A 23,750-nucleotide genomic window follows, 5' to 3' on the forward strand; every position below is an offset into this window, starting at 1 on the left:
TTCAGTGATAGAATTTCAGGATACAGTAGAAGAGATCATAAATCTTATTTATAATGTCAAGAGATAGTGGCTACTAAAGTGAGCACCACATGCAAACTCTGAAACAAAGACTCCATGAAATTGAACATGGCAGACCAACACATGAGAGGAATGAACTCATTGTCATTATGATCATAAAACTGATCATAACACAAATTTTCCCCACCCAGAACTTTGTGATCAAACATGATGTTTACAAACACACACATACACAGAAAGTTTTAGATAAAATACATACAGCAATTGTAGCAAAACTGTGTCAAATTTTCCTAATATTATTTTATAAGGGGTAGAGCAGCACATCAATGGAAGAGTTCAATTTTCATTCTCATTTGCTAAACGACATGTGAATATTGAAAACTACTAGTTATTATAGCATGTACTCTTAATAAGATTACAGCTTTACTTGTTTTTTTAAGAATAATTCAAACAAATGTAAGTGCTAAAAATGAGGAAATACTTATTTCATTTAAATTGATTCTTCAATCTATTGATTTGCATTAAGATCATAGGCCCAAACTAAAATATTAACTTTTAGAGAATGACTTCAGAAGCTAAAAGTATCCTTTATGGGTACCACATTAAATTCTCAGTACTATTATTATCACACAGTATTCAATATCAGTAAAAAAGGCATTGATAAGAATTGAACATAAGGAATGATGTAAGCAAAGTGGTTTGTATAACTGAGGTAAAGAATTATGAACACTATTAAATTACTACTTCTAATCTACATTGGCATAGCAGTATTATTCCCACATAGTCGAAGAGTTTTAGAATATTACGTTATTAACAGTATCAATATGAAATTTCACTTAAGAAGCAGGTTAAACTGATTGAATTAATCTAAAATTACTTAAAAAAACAAATAAAAATTAATTGTAAGACAATATCCTGTAAGACTTAAGGTTTTAAAATATATATTACTCCAGGAAACAATGGGGAAACTTATAATTATTAATGTGTCCTATTGTGCCAATTACCACAAAAACCCATTTTAAGTACCATATCTAAAAGACTACAATTATTTGATGTCTTCAATTCCTGACCTTTCAGTTGCAAGTGAACTGTCACTAGGGAATTGAAGGACAAGGCACTATGATTCTGTGGAGATGAGACCAAACATTTCCATGCTGAAAAGAAGTTATTGGCTTGGACCTTGAGGAAAAGCAGTGGGTGAAATAGCTGATAGAATACAAAGCTCCTCCCTGCTATTAGCCAAAATGCTGACAACTAGGATATAGTTATAATGATTTTTCTCTCACCTTGTAACAACTTTTAAATAAAATGTTTCAAATCTGCAGAACCCTGATGTATGTTAAATTAATGAAAGCATCTTCAACCTCAACATTTGGTTTTCTCACTCTTTAAAAGAGCATTAACAAAGCTGACTTACACCAAGTTAATTTATAAGTAAAAATTAAGATGATTTTATGACGTGTATTCTTGCCATTGAAGGCTTCCCCCCCCATAACTTTTATGGCAATATTTTGTCAATTAAATTCGGAGTTTGGCTCGGATCTTACATCATAAATGACAGTTATTCAAAATTATTCCTCACTGGAACAGAAATTATCAAAATATTTAATATGAACTATAATTTGTATCACAAGCCAAATTCAATGTTTAGAATGTTTTTAGGAATTCAATGTTTTCCTGGGAATGCATTAAGTATTCACAAGTAGCTATTTCAGTACTGTATATAATGTTAAATATTTATGGGCATGTCCTAGCAATATAGACAGTTTAGTTTTAATCTATTCAGCTTTTAAACTTCATACCTACTAAAGCAGAAGTTTCTTTAACACGGTCCAAAAAGGACATTTTTAAATAGAAAGGCTAACATGTATTACAAAGGTTTTCTCTTGAAGGTAAATTCTTTTAAATCTCATAGTAGGCATTGCTAGATTTAACTATTGAATCTTCTTTTATTCTTATTTAGTATACAGTAAAGATCAAGTCAATCATTTGTATCATTTTATATAATTAATTATATGATTATTTTCATTTCTGTATACTCATTTACTATTTAGTTTTCTTGTGATTTTGGAAATGGAAGAATAGTTATACTATACTAAGAGCAGTGAAATAAATACTTCAGTATGAAAAAGTTCCCTTCTGGTTTCATAAATAGGTCATTTTAAAATTTCACATCGATTTTATTTTTAGTAAAATGTGAAATATACTTCTTGTCTATTACTTCTTTGCTTGTCAACAAAGATAATTCTTAATCTGTCGTGGTCTACATATTAATAGAAATAAGTGTAAAAATAGGACCATAAAGGTAGACTCACTAGTATAGTATAGAATAGGAAATATGCTATAGTTAGCATTCCTGACTTTTTATTAAATAATATGGTATTGACTGTAGGTACTTTCTAATTTTTTTATTTCTTTCCTTTAAATAAAACCTATACACTTGATTCAAAAATTTCAAATGTACAATAGCATGTGATGAAAAATACAAGTCCCCTCCACTCTCGCCCTGATTCTATTTCCTTTAGGTAATTACTATACTATATATATGTACTTTTTGACATGTGTTTCTATATTCTTCAATAAGCATCCATAAAACACTGAAGTAGTTTTGAAACATCCTACTCTTGATTATAAACTTATGTAGCTATTTCACTATTGAAAATATGATCAAATTAAAGCTTAATTATTCTTCATGGATCTCCTTTTGTCTTGAAGGTGTGTTTTCTGCAACACTGCATATAGTTAGAAACTCTGTTAAATATAGGTGTCATATGAAAAACTGCCCTAGGCTGGTCACTTACAAATTTGTTACTGTCATTTCCTGAAATAGGCGATCTCATTGTAAGCCTATTTGATGCTAGTATAGGATGGTGGTTAATGCTAGTTGGTCATTTATTTCGAGAGGTATGAAGTAGGATTGTCTAATAACGTGACAATCTGGCACTCAAAATCAAAAACACTATCAACATATAGCAGCACTGTAGAAAACACAGAACTCCACAAAAGCCTTATTCAAAGAGGATGGTTGGTGTTGAAAACATCCGAAAGATGTCATGTTTAAAGTACATGCTATAAGGCTGTTTGCTTCACACAACACAAGAAAGGTATTCTTTGAGTAGCAGAGTCTAGAATAGTTATTTCACCTGAACGTCCAAACAAAAAAACCCAAAGGACAGCAAGATTGAAAGAAGCAAATCAAAAGGAAAGGATGGGCATATAAGGGCAGAAAAATTATGGGAGACATTAGTGATACACTAAGCTCCACTGTATGTCAATAAACAAGAAAGACTTCTATTAGATTCAAATCAATATCACCCATCTTTTAATTTTATAGCCTAATTTTACAATTGATATCTATAATGAGGGCTCTGAATCTATAATGAGGAATGAAATGGTAAAGTTTAGAATAAAGGATCAAAGAACATTTACAGAGGAATTCCACAGATAGCTACTATGCTTGTTTTTCCAAGTTTACCGTTCTATTATGGGATAACTTGAATTTTAAAGCCAAAATATGCTTTCCTCTCCCTTGCAATTGTTAGGCTCTTTTTTTGCCTTCTGAAGAAATGCAAACACTACCCCTTTCAGCCTTTTAAAACTAAAGATTACCTATGGTATTACCATTTGTGGGTTTTTTTTTTTTTTATTTTGAGAGTAATGATATTTCGTTTCTTTACATGATTTGGCTTCTGGGCCCCTCAAAGTCCCTCAAATCCTTTTCCAGTCTCTCTGGAATTCTGCTTTCTCTCAAAATTATTTTTAAAAGGCAAATACCATATGCTAACACATATATATGGAATCTAAAAAAAAAAAAAAAGTGGTTAAGAAGAACCTAGGGGCAGGACAGGAATAAAGACTCAGACATAGAGAATGGACTTGAGGACATGGGGAGGGGTAAGGGTAATCTGGGACAAAGTGAAAGAGTGGCATGGACCTATATATACTACCAAATGTAAAATAGATAGCTAGTGGGAAGCAGCCGCATAGCACAGGGAGATCAGCTCGGTGCTTTGTGACCACCTAGAGGGGTGGGATAGGGAGGGTGGGAGGGAGACGCAAGAGGGAGGGGATATGGGGATACATGTATACATACAGCTGATTCACTTTGTTATACAGCAGCAACTAACACAACATTGTAAAGCAATTATACTCCAATAAAGATGTTAAAAAAAAAAAAAGGCAATGACCAAAGTTAAAAAGTACTCCAGATACACTTCATCAATGGAAAATTAAATATTTTTTCCTCTCTGTGATCTAGATTTTCATTTCACTTCCATTTAAATTAGCAGAAAATAGTTTATTTACTAGTTACAGTAAATTCTTTTTTCACATTATGGGCAACTAAAACTCCAGCACTTTTTCATATAAAGGGCAAGAAAATGGAGTTTTTCCTTTCCTAGTGTTTTGTTTATCGCTACTAGAGAAGCTGTGTAGGCTTTTTGGGAATAGTTGTTCGTTCAGCAGGAAATCTACTTAACAACTCCATCACATGGTCAGATGGTTTGTAGTATTAGTTGATGGAGAAATAATGAGGTCAAATCACAGTCACCACCAGCGAAATTCAAAATAAAGCAAATAGTTCACTGAAAGTTCCTAGTTTTCCCAGAATCTTCTAGCTAGGGTACTTTCTATTCAATAACAGGACAATTTACGGGGCTGAAAGATCAAGATCAAGATCTTGCGTATGAAAACAAACAAACAAATGCAGCAAAATTGGGCCATATAAGATCTGACCGGCTATAGATTTCTCAGCCAGATCCTACAGTATCATCAACTTCTTTCTAATGGAAAGGCAAATGGCATTCACCAGTAAGGTCTTGAAAGGTAAAGCAACCCCCGTTATTCAAAGGCTTTGTGCACTAACACAGAACTGCTATTTGCAGAGGATAGTTATTTAAAAAGCTGGAATACAGTGGGCCAAATCAGAAGAAATACCTTAAAAACTTTAGGAACGAACACTTAAACAGTTCTACTTTTGCGGCCTGCTAGGAAACTCCAAGTAGGTAAATACGGATTGGAACACAAGCAAACATGACAGGAAAATGTGAGGTAAAAGCATATACTCTATGACACAAGGTCACTCAATATTATTTATAATAAAAAAGGAAATGACAAAAAACAAACTACCTGTACATCTGAGTGATTAATGGTATTCCCTAAAACTACCCATAATGAGGAAGAACAAGGAAAGAAATTCCAATTGCAACAATTCCAATTGGAACGTTCCAATAGTTTCTAAATACCGGGGCTTCTAATACTGCAAACACAATGTAAAATAAAATTTGGCACAGATAAAATATATTTTTCCTAACCTTTATGTAGGTAGCTTCTGACAAAGAAAAGTATTGTATTTCAAGTCAATTTTTTGCAACTGAATTTTTGTTTATCTGGAGAACAACCACTCCTTAATATGTACCTCAAGTTTTCTAACAGTAGTTTGGTAAAAAAAAAAAAAAAAAAAAAAAAGTAATAATAATTTAGGAATTAAGCACACACACACATACACACACATATATATTTCTAGAAACAGTTTTCTCAAAAATTGTGTTTTAGCTGTACATATATAGATTCTATTGTATATGTGTACATCTTTACTTAGGTTCTAGGGGAAGGAAATTTACTGCATTTTGGAATAAAATGGTTCTCTAAAATATTGCCTGTAAATCACCATCAATTTGAAATAGAAAAATATGTCTTTTACCTAGGAGCACCTTTAAAATTAACTGCAAGTAAACTAGAACAATTATATGTTTCTTTTTAAATTTGAAACTCCTATCATTACTATTCCTAGAGTGTATCAATTTTAGGATAGAGTTTTGCTTCCATCATTGCAAACGGAAAACAATAATACAAACATCCTAACAATGACAGAGAAATTGAAAATATGAACTGCATTAAATATAAAAAAGGCAAGATTCTTATTAATGTGGATTTTTTTCCTTCCAAGGAATTTTAGAGTTCATTCATTCAACAGGTTATACTAAAATTAAAACAAGATATTATATCTGAGTAGTATATTTCTTTTATACGTGTTAGCCAGATACAGCAATCCATATTAATCTTTCTAATTTTAGGGACAGTGTTTCATGTCTTATTGACAGGTTTAGTGTTCACTTCGTAATATGTTCCATTTAAACCTCTTATCTTTCTTGAGGCTACATGTATATCTATCTCCTCATGAAATATATTCAGTCATCCCTCGGTATCCTGGGAGGTTGGCTGCAGGGCCCCAGCAGATACCAAAATCTGCAAATGCTCAAGTCGCTTATATAAACAGGTGTAGTATTTGCATATAACATATGCACATCCTTCCATTCTCCCTTATACTTTAAATCATCTCTAGATTACTCATAATACCTAATACGATGTGAATGCTATGTAAATAGTTGTAAATAGAACGTATATGCATGTAAATAGTTGCTGGTGTACAGCAAATTCATGTTGTGGTTTTTGGAACTTTCTGGAATTTTTCCCCAAATATTTTCAATCCCGATTAGTTGAAACTGCTCATGAAGGATACATGGATACAGAGGGCCAAATGTACATAATCAGAAACTTAGTCCCATCAGTGTGTAAATCTGCTCTGGAATCAAATTAATCATTTCAGGCATTTACAACTCATTCCTTCATAGGCAGAGCCCAGTAAATTATTAATTGATTCATTTTATATACTGCCAAATAAAAATCAAATATTACTGAATTAATTAAAGAAATAAAGTCCTAGTTATCATTGTGCTTAAAATAATTTCAAAACATACTCAAAGTCTGGCCTAGAAGCTGGGTACTTTGGCTCTGTCTCCAACTTTCTACATGTGTACTCAGAAACTGTATGAGTCTCAATTTCCTTACCTGTGAATATACGACTAACACTAGAAAGGTCCTTTCCTGTTACAAGAATTTTATGTTTATGCCTGAAATATTTCTCCCACAAAAATTATTTCTTGAGTTTTAATTTACTGAATTTGAATGTGACAATTTTTATTTTTTCCCCCCCGGCTTTACTGAGATGTAATTGACATACAGCGTTGTGTAAGTTTAAGGTAAACAATGTGACAATTAGATACATGTATATATTGTGAAATGTTTACCACAATAAGGTTAGTTAATATGTCCTTCACCTCACATAATTACCATTTCCTTGTTGTTATTATGGTGAGAATATTAAAACTCTACTCTCATTGCAATAAACCTGACAATTTAGTATGACATACATCTATATATATACAGGTGACCCTTGAACATCATGGGGGTCAGGGCACGACCCTCTGTGAGGTCTAAAATCTGATTATAACTCGTAGTCAGCCCTCCGCATCCACCGTTCCTCAGCACCCTCTGTTCCACATCCGTGGATTCAACCAACCACAGATAGTGTAGTACTGTATTCTTTACTACTGAAAAAATCCCAGTATTAGTGGAACCACGCAGTTCAAACCCCTGTTGTTCAAGGGTCAACTGTATAGCTTAAATTAGGAGGGGAAGTTGATAGAGGTTTTTTAATTAAATGCTGCTTCAGTGGCTTCTGTTACATACTAACTTTTATAATCCAGCCAATAAAATTTATAGATCATGCACTTGAAATCACCTAAGGACATGAGAGATGTATCAAGGAATTAAGCAATAGAGTAACAAAAAACAATGGAATTGCCCCAGTGACATGCTGTGATGTCAATTTATCTATGGAAAAATTGCATATGTTTTAACTTTCTTGCAATGGGTCAGGCAGAGAGATTCTGTAGCTGAACAGCATGCATGACACTGAAAAAAAATATCATATACATATGTATGATTTTTTTTTTTAGGTAACCTGTGTAAAAGTGGTCACATATGTTTGTGCCTGGTTAAAAGCACAGAGCTGCATCTTGATGGATCCAGTTTGTTTTTACCCCTGTGAGAAGTAAGAAGGTCAGGTACTGAAGTCTGTAAATGCAGCATGATGGAACAGTTTAATCAACAGATTTGAAATGTTTAAAGACATATACCTGTAAGTAGAAATTAGTTATATTTGACAATGCATGCTATATGCTCAACGCAAAGCAATATATTTGAAACACAGTAATAAGATTAAATATCATTCAACACAGATTTAGAAATAATGAACTAAACAGTAATATAGTTCTGTTATTTAGGAGATGAATTTAAACACTATTGATAGAATGTGCGACGGCAATCTTTTGCATTCTGCTTGCTCTTCATAACAAACATTTTAAAATAAGTGATCCTCAATATTGGAATGAGGTGAGAGTTGAGAGTATGTGGTTTTTGAAGCATCTTCTAAAAGTAGCATTTCTTGATTTACTTTTAATTTTGATATTTCAAACAGCATTACAGGAAAGGAATGTTTTCAAATTTACCAAAATATAAAAATTAAGAAACATTGATTTAAATGTCAGACCAAAATGTCACTGCTTTTAGACACAAGAACAAATCCAATAAAGATGAAAATAATTTCAAATAGTTTGGAACCAATCTGCAAAAAAGAAATTATCTAAGTAAAATTCTGTAGGGTGCTTTGTTTTGTTTTTGCAAGAATCTATGCATAAAAGATAGGATCAAATGTCAGCTTCCCCCAAAGGTATAATTGAAACTAATCCCTAAATCTTGCCAAATCAAAAGCATTTCTGGAGAAGATTATTATATTTTCTAAAATGCAGTAAAGAGAAGAAATCTAAACTGCCTGCAACTGCCTCTTTGCGGAAAAAACTTTATAAAAAATCTAAGGAGAGATAGACCTAATAACAATGTAATTAAAACCACCATATATTAAAAATAAATATTTAACGTTGATGACTACAAATATTTAAACAACTTTTTATAAAATCAATAAAAGGAATGAATTTAATAACAAGTAAGCACATTTAAGTTTCTCCAAAGATGATGGCTTTCAAAAATTGAACACTGAATAGATGAATAGGTGGATGGATAAAATGAATGAGTGAATCAGATGAACAACATGAATGTTTGTTCCTCTGCCTGGGATTTCCTTCTCCACCACATTCACACAATGAAATGATCTCCATCCGTTAGGGTCTAGCTTAGGTGCCACCTTCTTTCATGTGCCTTCGACCTGATATAATCCTTTACTTAATACATCCTCAATGGACTGGTTTATTATTCTCTTATGGACTGTACTTTGCTCTGCTCTGTTATATTATCAAAGTAAACTATAAGCTAATAAATTAACATTAAGGAGGATTAGACACTGAACACGAATCAGCAAATGCACAATACCATTAGAACTGAAAATCTGATCCTGAATTGCAACATTACAGAGATATAACAGAAAATAATTATATTCCTATCCACTCTCTTGCCTTTCTATGATATGTATTATGGTGGTTAAAGCTTGGAGCTCAAATTTTTAAAGAACCCTAGAAACATCAGTGACTAACCAGTATCATTTCTTAATCTTTTAGCATCTTAGTAAATATAGATTCATATTACCCACTTTCCTGGGTTGTTTTAAGGAGGAAAGTTATATAGCTTATATGAAAGTGGCTAATGTATACATTTTCTCCTTGGTCTCTTTGGTGCTTTCTTGTGTCCACTTCTCAAGTGCTGAGTTGATCACTTGTCCTCTTCCTTTCTATGGTCCCTGTACTGCAGTGGATGCTGTGGTGCACTGTCCCAGTCCCCCTTTCAGACAAGCCACTCATTCTTCCACCTGCTAGGAGTGTTGGCAGCTGAAGGCTCACAGCTGAGTCCCTCTCTGGGAATTGAAATACAGAAGGAAGCTGCCTTACTCAAGGTTACATCCCCTCCCCTGGCCTGGAAGAGTGAAGGGAGAGCCTGTATCCAGTGACGGACTGGTGCGGAGCACACAAAGTCCTGACCCCTTGCTTCAACTTGGGACTACTCCAAAGGGTCATTCCAGTGCCAGAGGTGCCTACAGGGTCAGCTGAGGCCTCTGCTGCAACTGCAGAGCATTTCAGCTTCTCCCTCTGTGCAATCATCTCGCTTCCCTCACTTCTTACAGGTGTTAGGTGCTGAACCCGAGAACACTACTCAGAGTTGGTTTCCCAGGGAACCTGACCTCAAAATTAACATACAAAATTCCAACCTGTCTACAACTCTGACTTATCTTCTTAAAACCTCCAAATACCTACTGCTCACCATCACTTAGCTACCTTGCACATAGCTCACAATTAAGATGTCCCCAAATTAAACTCTGTCTCTATCTTACCCCCCAAGTTTTCTTCCCTCCCCCGACCCCGTGTATTTTTAATAGCATCAATATCCATCCAAGTCGTCTACGCCAAAACTTTTGATTATGAGTTAATTTGTATCTCCCAAAACAGATATGTTGAAGTCCTAATGCTTGGTACCTCTGAATACGACCTTATGTGGAAATAGGGTCTTTGCAGATGTAGTCAAATTGAGAGGAATTCACTAGGGTGGGCCCTAATCTAACATAATTAGTGTCTTTATAAAATGAAAAGACAGAGATAGATAGGGAGAACTCCATGTGACAACAGAAGCGAAGATCAGAGTGAGGCAGCTGCTACACATGGGAGGCCAAGGATGAAGTACCACCACCAGAAGCTAGGAAAAGGCGAGGCAGGGTCCTCGCTAGAGCCTGCAGAGAGCATGGCCCTGCCTACACCTCCATTTCAGACTTACAGCCTCTAGAACTATCTAAGGATACAGTTCTGTTGTATAAGGCCCCAAGTTTGTGATACTGTTATGACAGCCACAGGAAATGAATATACCCCTTGAAACAGCTCACAACTCACATATCCAGACCCTGAGCCCTTATTTTTGAACTTGCCGTGTCTTACCATTATCCCACACACCACCATCACTCCCTTAGACTGAGCCCTCATCAAGTGTGCTTGGGATGGCTTCAATAGCCTTTCATCCTCTCCCCTTTATTACACCCCCAACCAAACTTTCTCTAAAAGTAGAGGTTTGAGGGGCTTCCCTGGTGGCGCAGTGGTTGAGAGTCCGCCTGCCGATGCAGGGGACACGGGTTCGTGCCCCGGTCCGGGAAGACCCCACATGCCGCGGAGCGGCTGGGCCCGTGAGCCATGGCCGCTGAGCCTGCGCGTCCGGAGCCTGTGCTCCGCAACGGGAGAGGCCACAACAGTGAGAGGCCCACGAACTGCAAAAAAAAAAAAAAAAAAAAAAAAAGTAGAGGTTTGCTAACAACAAAGTATAACAAAATAAGACAAAGTTTCCTCTTTCTGGTAAATAAAAAGAAACCTATTTCAATCTCTTGCCCATGGTAAGTCAAGCCATTTACTCTCTGGCTCCAATTTACCTCTGTCACTTACTACTTCCCAGCAGGCCATCCTCATGTGTATTTCATGGGCTTTTGTGCATCTGGATGCTTCCACATGCTGGGCCCATTACATCTACCAGAAGGGTGTCTCTGTCTCTCTCCGTCTCTGTCTCCCTCCCTTCCTCCCCCTCTCTTTCATTCTCTCTTTCCTGATGAATTGTCTTTTTACCATAAAACCCTCTTCAAGTGCATTCTCCACTGTGAAGTATTCCAGTTTATTTTCAAGATTATTAACCACATCTTTATCCTGCTTCAATATTTTTTCTAAAAATCTGTTTTAATTCTTTTTTATATGTTTAATTATAATTTCTGATTTCCATACATGTTTCTCTTCTAAAGCAGGGACCTTGCTTTACTCTTTATCACTTAAGACAGTGCCAGAGAGCAAGAAGACCCTGAGCCTACGTCTACTGAGGAAATGAGTACACCGATGACATCTTTCTAGTGTCCAGCAGGCAGAAGGCAAAAAGCACGTGCTTAGGAAATGTGAATTGAAAAAATGAATAGCGACAATTTACTGAACATGTACTCAGGTATTCCTTCACAATTTTTTTCTCTCACAATGATCAAAGTGAATGGACTTTGCTTCCTTTAAGAATAAAAATTTTGCATAACTGTGTTTGCAGTGTTTTAAATGACACTCCGTTGAAGGTGAGAAGTTTGATTATGTAAAATTTGAAGGTTTCATTGGTTTCCTTTCTTCAAGGACCTCAGCTAGCTCCATCACAACTTGGAGACAGTGTTTCAAAATACTAAAGAGCTACTAAGTAAAGCTGAGTAAAGTTTTTGTGTTTGACTGGAGGAGGAATGAATAGGGGATCTTTCTGTGCAGGAAAACTTTACACAGGATGTTTTCCTTTCTGCTGAGTACACAACAGGAGCCAATTCACTTAAGCCTTGATAATAGATACATTTGTCAAAAGAGCAGTAAAGAAGATTTGGGGTATTAGATTCAGAGCGAGTAGCTTCTCTGAAAGCTGTCAGAGTTTAACCACTCCAAAATCACATGAGGCTGTTATGTTTTAAAATATTTGGAGAAGTAAACTGGATAAATTTAACGTTTTTCCCCCAAATTTACATACAGTTTCAAATCAACGTCACAATTCTGTAAAATGGCTCTTTTTTTTATCTTTAAAGCAAAGAAATAAGTAATCTGTAATAACTGAAAACAAAGGGTCTCTTTAACTCTCCAAGAAAGACCTCTCCATTTTAAAAAATTTATTAATTTAGTTTTTTAGAACTTTCAATTTTGAGATTTGGCATGATTTTAAAAAGAGAAAAAAACTACACTTCTTAAGAATTTAGTTAAGCCAGATCACATTGAATCACTGCAGCTGGGTGAAAAAAAATTTTTCTTTTTTTTCTCTAAGCAGCTGTTAGCACAGTGCCTGGAGCATAGCAGATCTCAATAAATATTTATTGAATGAATGGGTGCATTTCATGCTTCATTTGAGGCTCATAATAATGAAGCACTTCATCGTTAATGGTGAAAATCTGCAGCGTGTTAATGTTTGCCTAGGGCTTAGAGGGCTGCCTCAGGTGGAGGCTGATTCTGAGAAGGGCCATCAGTTTATAGAGTGTATTCTGAGAAGCAGTGACAGGAGTCTTACTCTCATGGGTCCCCTTGAGATGACAGTATGTCTTTCTCGATTCTGAGACAGACTCTATCTTCAGAGAAACGCTGACGTTCTATTGCCAATTACTGCCTCAAAACTCTTTTAGATATTTACTCAACACCTTATTTGAACTCATCTCTTTGGTCATTTGCTGGTAAGGCGTTTGATTACAAAATATTTTGACTTCAATCTGGAGTGTATATCTAACTGTCTATCAGAACACGGAAACCTGCCTATCTGAGAGCCGACACTAGAAGAGGACAGAAAGTCTCCATAAAATACAATGGGAAAAAAAGTATGCTAGGACATGAAAGAGGGTGGATTTGTTTTTTTGGATGCGGAAAGGGAAAGAGGAAAAGGTGTCAAAGGTCAAAGATATTCTTTCCCCCTATTCAAAATGCAGATTCTTAAACAGGTAAAAGTGGAAAATACCCCAGCCCCTGAATAAAGAAAATGATTTCTCAGAAACCTGGATCAAAATAAACCACGGATGAATTTAGGTTCACTTCCTATGCAAACTCAATTCAGCACAGTGGCCCCTGGGAACCCTGCTGGTAAGGATTCTGAGGTTGCATCCAGACTTAGGCAGAGAGAGTTTGGAGGAATCAGACCAGAACAGGCGTTTGTAACAAGCTCCTGTGTTTGTCTTTACACACTAAAATTTAACCTGTAGCAAATAGCTATTTACAGTGTGTACATGACTACTAATCATACCCATGATAATTGTTAATTGGGCACTTATTTTCCAACAGGCACTTGTTTACCTAAATCATTCAATCTTTATTACAATTCTATGTTGCATACAAGTAAACTAGAAAAAAACAGAGGTTTTTTTTTAAATTGCTCAAGATCATGGAGTTATTAGCAAACATGAAATACAGGATCTAAGGCAAGTATTCTATCTCCAGAGGATGCATTCTTCATCATACTCGAAGGTAGTGCTTAAGACTTAAATAACTTACATATATTCAATTGGGCATTATTTTCCATTGGATAATCATGATTTGCCTCTTTGGGCAAGGTTCATCAAGAACATAGAATCATTATTTCAAAGATATCTGAGGCGTGAAAAATAAGAAAGTTACACAGCAGTTAAAAAATTGGGAACTCAAGTAAGAGCTGAAGATTAGGGGAATTAGAGCAGGGAGGTTAGCCTGGAAGGGCGTCAGAAGCACTTTAGGTGAATAAGGAAACTGTGGTCCTTATAATTGTGGTGAATAATGATAGTGGTCCAAATTGAAAAATAAAACCAACAAGTCATAACTAGGATCATTTAAATCTCAAGCTACTGGAGAGACAGGCTCTAGACACAGGGTGTCACAGTTGGCAACAGCTTAATATTATCTAACAAATTTCCTGTAGAGCTTGAAATTTCATTACTTCTCAAGTCCAGTATATAGTCAAGTAGGTTTGAATGTACTCAAGATGACACATTTTGAGATATGCCATGGAAAATGTCTTATGAAGAAGGATAAGCTTTCAAAATCCATAATTTAAAATCTGAACTTTTAGAGGCTAATAATGATGATGAATTCAATAATAAACACAACACCTAACACTTTTTTAGGGCTTACCAAGTCAAATACTGTGCTAAATGATTTAAAGAGACTAGCTTATGTATTCCTTATTACAACCTATGAAGTAGCCTCAAGCTCCTGAATATTATACCATGTAAACCACAGATGAATTAGAAAAAGTGTATTTTTCCTCCTGTAGTTATGACTATAATGTCATGAACAAAAACCAATGATAATTAAGAATATTAAAATGTTACCAGCAAATGGTCTTTGGATAACACAGTTTAAGTGCACTAAATTTCATGCTTTTTAGGAAGGATTTATGGGCTAGGTGGCAGAGTAACTTTATGGATGGTTAAAATAGTCTATTTCAGTAACCAAATAGTTTATAGACTAAATCATTAATTATAAAAGACTGCTGGATACTATGACATCACAAACTTCCTCTGGATACTACAGGGTATGTAAATTCTTCAGAAGCATGGCTCAGTATCCCAGGGGAGACAAACTGGGTATTAACCCCAATAGGAATGTGGGTTTTATCCCTGAAATAGACAAAGACAGGAGAAGGAAGGTAGACTTATGAATAACAAGACTGGGATTCTTGTCTTGGCTCTGCCTTGAACCAGCTTTATAACTATAGATAAAGTTGCTTCCTCTTAATGGCTTTCTCAGTTAGGAAATGAGGTGCTAAATGGGGCAGGTCTATTATAGTCCCTTTACAATGATATAATTCAACATACTAAGAATATGATTTTTGCCAGCGACTAAGGAGATCCATGTAGGGAGAGCCACAGGCTTTGAGAAAAGAAAAAACGACCAGGTAAGAAATGATTCCTCCCAAATATTAAGAGGAAAGCAGTATTTGGTAAACTCAACCAAGCTACCAAAGTGCTTTAACACCCAGAATCTCAAACTTATTCAGAAAGTCTGCCAGGCAGTTAGGGTTTTACAATTCTAGTCTTTGTAGGCAGAAAAGTGGGTAATTGAATTAGTTTTCATTTTCACATGAGACTAGCCCCAGATTACTGTTCCTGAGCGGGGTATGTGAAATCTAATTTTCTATCTTCAAGCCAAATCAACCACACCTTTTGAATTTTGGATTACTTCTTCTGTGTAAAGACTTTTTTAAATAAAAAATAAAATATTTGATTCCTTACTTTGTGATCTTGGAAATAATTTTTTTGGCTATGTAAAATATATATGTTCATAATTTATTTAATTATTCATTCAATAAGTAAGTATTGAGCATTTACTCTGCACCTAGTACTGGTCGTATGGTGTGCATACACACACACACACACACACACACACACACACACACACACACAGCTGTGTATCTTTGTTCCAAAATCCACTATAAATTCATGGAGGATAGTTCTTGATATAAGGTTAAGAAGATAGAAGATGTTTGGGAAATACCTGTCAAATACTTTCAAATATGACCTAAAGAAAGGAAAAATATTTTAAAGTGATATCTTAAAACTTTAAAGAGATGTCATAAAAAATGCTTTGTGATAAAACTCACTTATGATTATTATATTCCATATTAATAAAAATACAGCTCAATAATGCTTTGAATATATGCAACCAGGTGTGGGGAAGGAGGATACAAAAAAAGTTTTAATAAAAGTTTCCCGTTTTCAATGAGTTTACAGTACCATTTGGTGCATACAATAATTTCTCAAAAAAATTAAGATACAAGGCTAAATAATAAATCTAGGAAAAGGCATAGAATTGTGTGGGGTTCAAAATGAGATCATATCTGTTTGAAGAGAAACTAGGAATGATGCAACAGCTACCACTTCTGAGCACTCTGAGTACTGTTCCAAGCATCCTACATGTGTTAATTCATTTAACCCTCACCTAACCCTATGCTGTAAGGGCTAATAATTTTACACGCGAGGAAGCTGAGGGCTATGACTTGAAGTACGTGTTTAGGATTTTGACTGAAGAAGGAAACCCCAAGCAAAATCATGCAGGTTGTGAGTGTATGTGGCCCAGAAGGAAACCGGCTTGGTTCAGGCACAGGAGCCCTAGCAAGCCCAGGAGAGACAGCTGGTCAGGGCCATGGTGTGAAGGCTTTATGTATGGTCCACAATTCAAATCTACGTTGGGGATCAAGGATACTTCAAAGGAGAAGTATGATTAGGATTGAACCTAAGTAAAATTAATCAAACAAGTGGATTAGAGTAGATGGAAAATGGAGGCAGAGACACCAGTGGGGAATTCACGTGGAATGGTTTCGGTAAGAAGTAGAGAGGGCAAAGGCAAAGGTGACGAACAGGAGCTGTGGATTCAACAGACACTGTGAAAGGAGATGGTATATGACTTTACAACTGATAACAAACAGGGAATAAAGGAAGGGAAGACTTAAAGATACCTGGTACTTTCAAATTTTGCTAAATGGATTATATCAGTTATGAAGAATCAGTAAGTAAAACCTTACCATATGAACCTTCAGGAAGCTACAGTATAAATTCACATACACACAAACTACTCATTAGCATGCAATATTAGAATAAACTTAGGACAGCAAAGAATCTGAAATTTTAACTCATTTCGTACTAGTTAATAACATGAAACAAAATGCGTATAAAACAATCTTACCCCTTTGCTGTATTCACTATCTGAATCACTGCTAAGTTCCTCAGTATTCATAATTTCCAAATCAGATTCCCCGGGTGCAATTGGCACTGTCACTGTGAGGCTGGCATTATGAATAAATGATTGACAATCACTTTCTTCCACCAAGTATTTGTCCATGCTGTTTCCAAAACCACTGGTTTTATCTTTTTCTTTGTGAAAATTGTGATCCTTGCTCATTTCAGCAAGTGTGTGGTTAGAGATGTAGTTTTCCTTCTTATAATTTAGATCTTCTGTTCGTCTTATCTCTTTGGAAATCTTTGGCTTTGTGGAAAATGCTTTTAGAAAAAATTCACGTAAGGTTTGTTTCACATAATTTATTCCCTTCTTAATTCTAGCCACTGCAGTCTGGAGGTTGTTTGCATCAGTGTCTTCTTCAATTGCTGTAAGATTGTCTGAACTAAATGAGCTCAATAATAAAGCAAGAAATAGGTTGAGGACCTATGTCAGGGTGGGGATAGGGTGTGGAGAAAAAGGGAGACAGGAAATAAAAACGAAAATAAGTGCAGTTTTCTGAAATACAGGCCAAAATCCAAACCAGCAACGAAGAGCCCTGCACTTCTTCACCCATAGATAAGAACATATGATAGGTGTAGAGGAGAAGCTAGAGTCCTCATCAGTCTCTCCATGTCTGAGCTTCTGTGAGCTCTGGGGAACAGAGGTCAGCCATACCCTTAAAGGGTATGAGGAGCAAAGAGAATGCTCCCTCACCATTACCAGGATGTCATTCCTAAGTTCCTTTCTACAGCAGGAATCCCTTGTCCAAATTCCCTTTTATGGGTCTAAATAGCTCTTCTAACACTACCTTTAATTGATATTTGTTACCTGTGAGAAACAAGTAGAACAAGAAAATTGTGACTAGTGTCTATTGTGAAGGTTACTTAAGCCAAGATCTGTGTTCACTTTTCCCAGGAGATAAATGTCACTTATTACAACAAATGGAACACATAATACTTGCAGAGCGCCTGTAATAAAATATTCTGTCCGAGATTTTTGCCAACTTGCAACTTAATGAGGCTTTTTTTTTTTGGTTGCACTGTGTGTTATGCGGGATCTTAGTTCCCTGGCTAGGGATCAAACCCGCGGCCCCTGCAGTGGAAGCATGGAGTCCTAACCACTGGACTGCCAGGGACGTCCCTTAATGAAGCTTTTAAAGCAAAGAAAAAGACCTGCCCATTGAACCCAATTCAAATGAGACAATGGCATTATGATTGGGTGGCTTCACTGCCAATCATTTTCGCCCCGGACAACTCCAGGTCAAGACACCTCCAACTTGAAGCAAAGTTCTGTTTGTGTGCAAACTATTTCTGTTTTTCCTCCTGGAAGTAAGGGTCCAGGTGAACTGAACATTGTGGAAAAAAAAAAAAGAATTCTTACAGAGGGCTAAAAATATGTAAATCATATTTTAAAAGTGTTTTGTATAAAAAACAAAAAGATAATTGAAATAAACTTTCATTTAAGTCTCTTCATGGCCAAAATCTACCTCACATTTAAACAATAAAAATTAGACCAAACTGAGGAAAAGGGACTCACCCCTGATTTTGGTCACACCTAAAACAATTTCTCAGAAATGTAAGTAGAAAAGCACAAGTTAAAAATGTCTGTGTTGGGCTTCCCTGGCGCAGTAGTTGAGAATCTGCCTGCCAATGCAGGGGACATGGATTCGAGCCCTGGTCTGGGAAGATTCCACATGCCGCAGAGCAATTAGGCCCGTGAGCCACAACTACTGAGCCTGCGCGTCTGGAGCTTGTGCTCTGCAACAAGAGAGGCTGCGACAGTGAGAGGCCCACGCACCGCAATGAAGAGTGGCCCTCGCTCGCCACAACTAGAGAAAGCCCACACACAAAAATGAAGACCCAACACAGCCAAAAAAAAAAAAAAAAAAAAAAAAATGTCTGTGTTAATATGTCTAGTTTAAGAGAAGAATCTGAGAGGGAGGGGAAAAAGAAAAGCATAGAAAACAATTTGATGAACCATTAAGGAATTCAGAATTGGTTATTTTCATTTTGGTTTTTATTGTCAATGAAAAATATATTTCACTATGAAATGCATGTTTGTTTATGTGTATGTTTTAATAGGAATGTTGATGGGAAGCCAAGGGCTCATTTTACCCTTTAGTCTCCCTAATCAATGCAAATGTTAATAGATTTCTTTTTTTCCTTCAAATTTTTAATTAGATTTCATTTTTCCAGCTTTACTGAGATAATTGTCATACAACACTGTGTAAGTTTAAAGTGTACAACATGTTGATTTGATATCCTTATATATTAGGGAATACCTCCATCATGTCTCATAATTACCATTATTTTCTTGTGGTGAGAACATTTAAGTCTACTCTCTTAGCAACTTTCAAGTTGGCATGTGGGCTGCAAGGACAAAAAAAATGAGCAACTTATATTCAAGCCAGTGGGGAGTGAAGGTACTAACCATATGGCTATTATCACAGACAACCTCCTGGGATACCTGATGAAGAGTCTGATGCTAGGTTGACCAACTAAACCAAACCAACATGGTGGCTTTGAAAATTGAATTGAGTCATTGAAGAGCATCTTATCCCAATTATCTCCTGCCTCTAAGCTTGAAAATTCCTACCAACAGGTACGTATAAGAAAGGAGGAAACAAACAGTGAAGGCATACAAGCTAGGAAAACACTAATGGAGAAGCAGATCACTTGTAAAAGAGATGCTATAGAGCAGTGGTGGGCAAATTTTTCTGTAAAAGGGCCCGATAATAAATTATTTAGGTTTTGTAGGACAAAGAATCTCTATGGACACTACTCAGACCTGTCTGTAGAGTAAAACAGCCAAAGACAATATGTAAATGAATGAGCATGTCCGTGTTTCAATAAATTTTGCTTATGGAAACTGAAATTTGAATTTCATATAATTTCCATGTGCCAAAAAATATTTTTCTTTATATTTTTTTAACAATTTAAAAATGTAAAAAACATTTCAGTTTTGCAGGGCCATGCAAAAACAAGCAGTGTGTGGGATTTGGCCCATGGGCCATATTGTTTGCTGATACTTGTTATAGGTGCTAGTCTTATATGTGACTTTAACAGAGCAGGACTAGTCCTTCCATTTGCCTTGTTCCACTATAACTTCAGTTTTGTTATTGTTAATTTAATCATATTCTGTTTACTAGTATAGCTTCACGTTGGAATCAACACTTAAGAGACATGAAAACCACAGATGTAATTCATATGACATCACTATCAAAATGAAAGAATAAAATAGAACACTTTCCATTAAAATAAATATTGTGAAAAATATAAATATAGGTTATCTGGCACAGAAATGTAGACAATATTTCATTTTCTTTTCTGTTCTTCACTGAATTAAAATAGTCAATATTCCATTATAATTAACAGTTTTAGATCTAATTAATTCTATAATTATAAAAGTAACTGATCATATCATCATGTAACAATTTTCTATGGAGAATTTTAAATGTATGAACAACAGATTACATACCACCAGGTTTCCAATGACCATGACCATCATGTAAACAATAAGGCACATGGCTTGACCAGCGACCTCCATGCAGTCCCACATGGTCTCTATCCACTCTCCACACAGCACTCGGAACACAATCAGGAAGGAGTGGAAGAAGTCATTCATGTGCCAGCGTGGGAGTGTGCAGTCTTCATTGATCTTACAGACACATTCTTTGTAGCTCTTACCAAAGAGCTGCATGCCAACCACGGCAAAAATGAAGACGATGATGGCCAACACCAAGGTGAGGTTACCCAGAGCCCCCACTGAGTTACCAATGATCTTGATCAGCATGTTCAGTGTTGGCCAAGATTTTGCCAACTTGAAAACTCGGAGCTAAAAGTCAACACAAAGCTTAATATTAATTTTTATGAAAAAGTTCTCAATGTTTCCAATCTTGAATTTTGTTCCAAAATTTAGTTCTAAAATATTGTCATTATTACCTAGCTAAAATCGATTATTTCTACTTTTCATTTTCATCTACTCTCAATATTCCTGTTATTTTGTTATACTTGCCACCATATAATTACCACACAAATTTTGAAGGAACTGTAATTTTAGTTCAGGATTGTTATAGAACCTCTATCAGATATTATACCCTTTAAATTGAAAATTTATCCTTAATTCTATTTTCTGATACTTTCATAATTTTTTTCATGCTGACATAGGGAGAAAGCCTAACATGTTAGAGGAAAAAAGCATTAGAAAGTCTTTACTTTTTAATATTTTTGATATCAGAGAACAATTCTGAGGGTATAATCTTTAATTATCAAATACACAAAGTAATGAACATATTATAATGGTTGAAATTCTATAAACCATAAGCTTATTGCGATATAAATCATTGCCCTACCATTATACTAGCATACAACTGAGTATGTCTTCAAGATCCTAAAATTAAGATATCTCTGTGATTTTGAGCTCTAAGTACATGTTACTGAATGGGCTTTATTTTATTAGATATTGAGACCTAATCTTGTCTTTTGATTCAAACCTCCAAAAGTTTTAAATGATAATAATGCAAAACCAAAGAAACACCCCTTTATATATAGAATATAATGGTAAGGTTGGTCTATATTTACCAGTCTGAATGATCGTAGAACTGACAATCCTTCCACATCTGCTAGAAAAAGCTCCACTAAGCTTAAAGTCACAATAAGACTGTCAAAAATATTCCATCCTACTTGGAAGTACTCATATGGATCCATGGCAATTAGTTTTAAAACCATTTCAGCTGCAAAGATGCCAGTAAAGACCTACATGAAAAATATAATATTTTTCTAGTATTATTAGAAGGTATGGAATCAAGCTAACGATAATAATGACTATATGTTTAGCATTTACTGTGTTTCAGACAATGTGCTAGATACTTTATAAACATTATTATTTCATTCAATCCTACAAACCAAGTATCACTAGTCCTATAGCTCTAATACAAGCATCGAAGGGTCATGAAGCTCTAACTCACCTATCAGCTCTCATCACCTTTAGATAGCATCATAGAAAAGCACACTAAAATTTCAGATAAATAAAACCTTTGAAAATTAACACAGGCAATCTTTGCAAAACAAGTTTTGTGCGTCAACAAGTTATTCTGGAAGATAATATAAAGGAAACAGACTGATACAAAAATTTTGAACCAGGCTTTTCTCCTGATCTGACTACTCTTAAGGTAATAAGGAACAAACTGACTCACTCTTTAAAGATTTATCAGTAAAGGAAAAAGTATTTAATTGATACAGTAGCAGGTAAAGTAAGACTGCCAAAGCTTTGACACAAAAGTGCATCACAAAACATCATTAATTCATGACATGGCATCTAAGGACTCATTTAAAAAGGCAACAGTGAAAGACTTATGAATCATTCGGGTACAATTTGATTCAAAGAAACTAAGCAAAGAAGGTTCAAAGGGAAATAGTTAGCTCTATAACTGCGTGAGTCATTTTTAAAATAATGCAGCATCAGGAAGACTAGCAGGGACCACCCAGACTTGGGATCGTAGTTATAGACAAGAAACATGGTGAGTCTCTTTTGGATTCACAGTGATGCAGTCAACTCAGTAAGAAGGTACTGATTTTCATAATCTGGACCTCTACCAACAATTAGAAACTAGACAGTCCTGCCTTTTTCCAGTGAGGAATAGAAAGAAAGAAGAATGCTAACTTAGAGCACATGAGTTTTAAACATCCTGCCTGGGAACATTCATAAGAAATTTTAGAGAGACGATCAACTCAGAAACACTCTTTGACTTCAAAGATCGATTGGTTTGGGACCACGGCAAAAGTAAAATTATCTTATACAGACATTTGCAAAGACATCCAGAGTTTTTTATGATTTATGAAGAGTCATAAGTTGGGACCTTTTGGCTGTGAAATAGTACTTCTGCCTGGTTCATGCAGATTGTTGGAAACTAGCCCTTTCTATTTGCCGTAAGGCAGTAATTAACTTGAGTGTGATCAACACTGCACATTAAAGAGCATCAACTTTCTTACTAGAATCCTTCTAGTCTGCCCTTATGTCTTCTGTGTCTAGTTTAATCATTCTAGTTTCTAAATATTCTTGTTCTTAAGGCTTGTTTCTGCTGATTCATTGAAAGCATGATGGTGATGATGACAATAGGTTTGATTTGTTGAGTACTTACTATATGCCAGGATGATGAGTAGAAAGTTTTTATTCCTCTCAATAATATGATATATAAAATATTATTATCGTTATATTAACGAATTATTATTTTATAAAGTATAATTATATAAATGAGAAAATTAAAGATTATAGATATTAAAACATTTTCCCAAGGTCATATAACCAGTAAGAGGCAAAACCAAGATTCAAACTCAGGACTTTGGGCCTCCAAAGGTCTAGATTCTTTACCTATTATGTCAAAACAAAGTATCCATAGCTTTTCTGAAAACATGTAGGGTATGTACTTACAAGGAAGCTGCAGTGTAATTATAAAATGGGTAAGGAAGTATCAAATTTTCAAAGTGTTGCTGCTAAGAGACACGCCAGCAGAAAAACAGAACACACTATCAACTCCCAAGATGTGACTCGTTATGGAAATATATTGTTACTTATAGGCCTCAATATTACTGCAAAATTATTTAAAAATAGTAACTATCACCAGAAACTTGACTCTGTACAATGATTCATACTGTGAATTCTGGAGATGCCTAATTACCT

General features: G+C 35.4%; 1 protein-coding gene across 1 annotated transcript in view; it reads right to left on the reverse strand.

Annotated features, from left to right (window-relative positions):
* The window catches only part of SCN9A (sodium voltage-gated channel alpha subunit 9), an 85,611-nt gene that overhangs the window by 34,894 nt on the left and 26,967 nt on the right, over positions 1-23,750 (reverse strand). The window contains exons 14-16 of the mRNA XM_079924590.1: positions 21,653-21,826; positions 20,550-20,906; positions 17,040-17,516 (exon numbers count right to left, since the gene is read on the reverse strand). Of these exons, the coding sequence (XP_079780716.1) occupies positions 17,040-17,516; positions 20,550-20,906; positions 21,653-21,826 (1,008 nt within the window). The remainder of the gene's footprint in view (positions 1-17,039; positions 17,517-20,549; positions 20,907-21,652; positions 21,827-23,750) is intronic.

Source organism: Stenella coeruleoalba (genome assembly GCF_951394435.1).
Source record: "Stenella coeruleoalba genome assembly, chromosome: 6".
Taxonomy (NCBI): domain Eukaryota; kingdom Metazoa; phylum Chordata; class Mammalia; order Artiodactyla; family Delphinidae; genus Stenella; species Stenella coeruleoalba.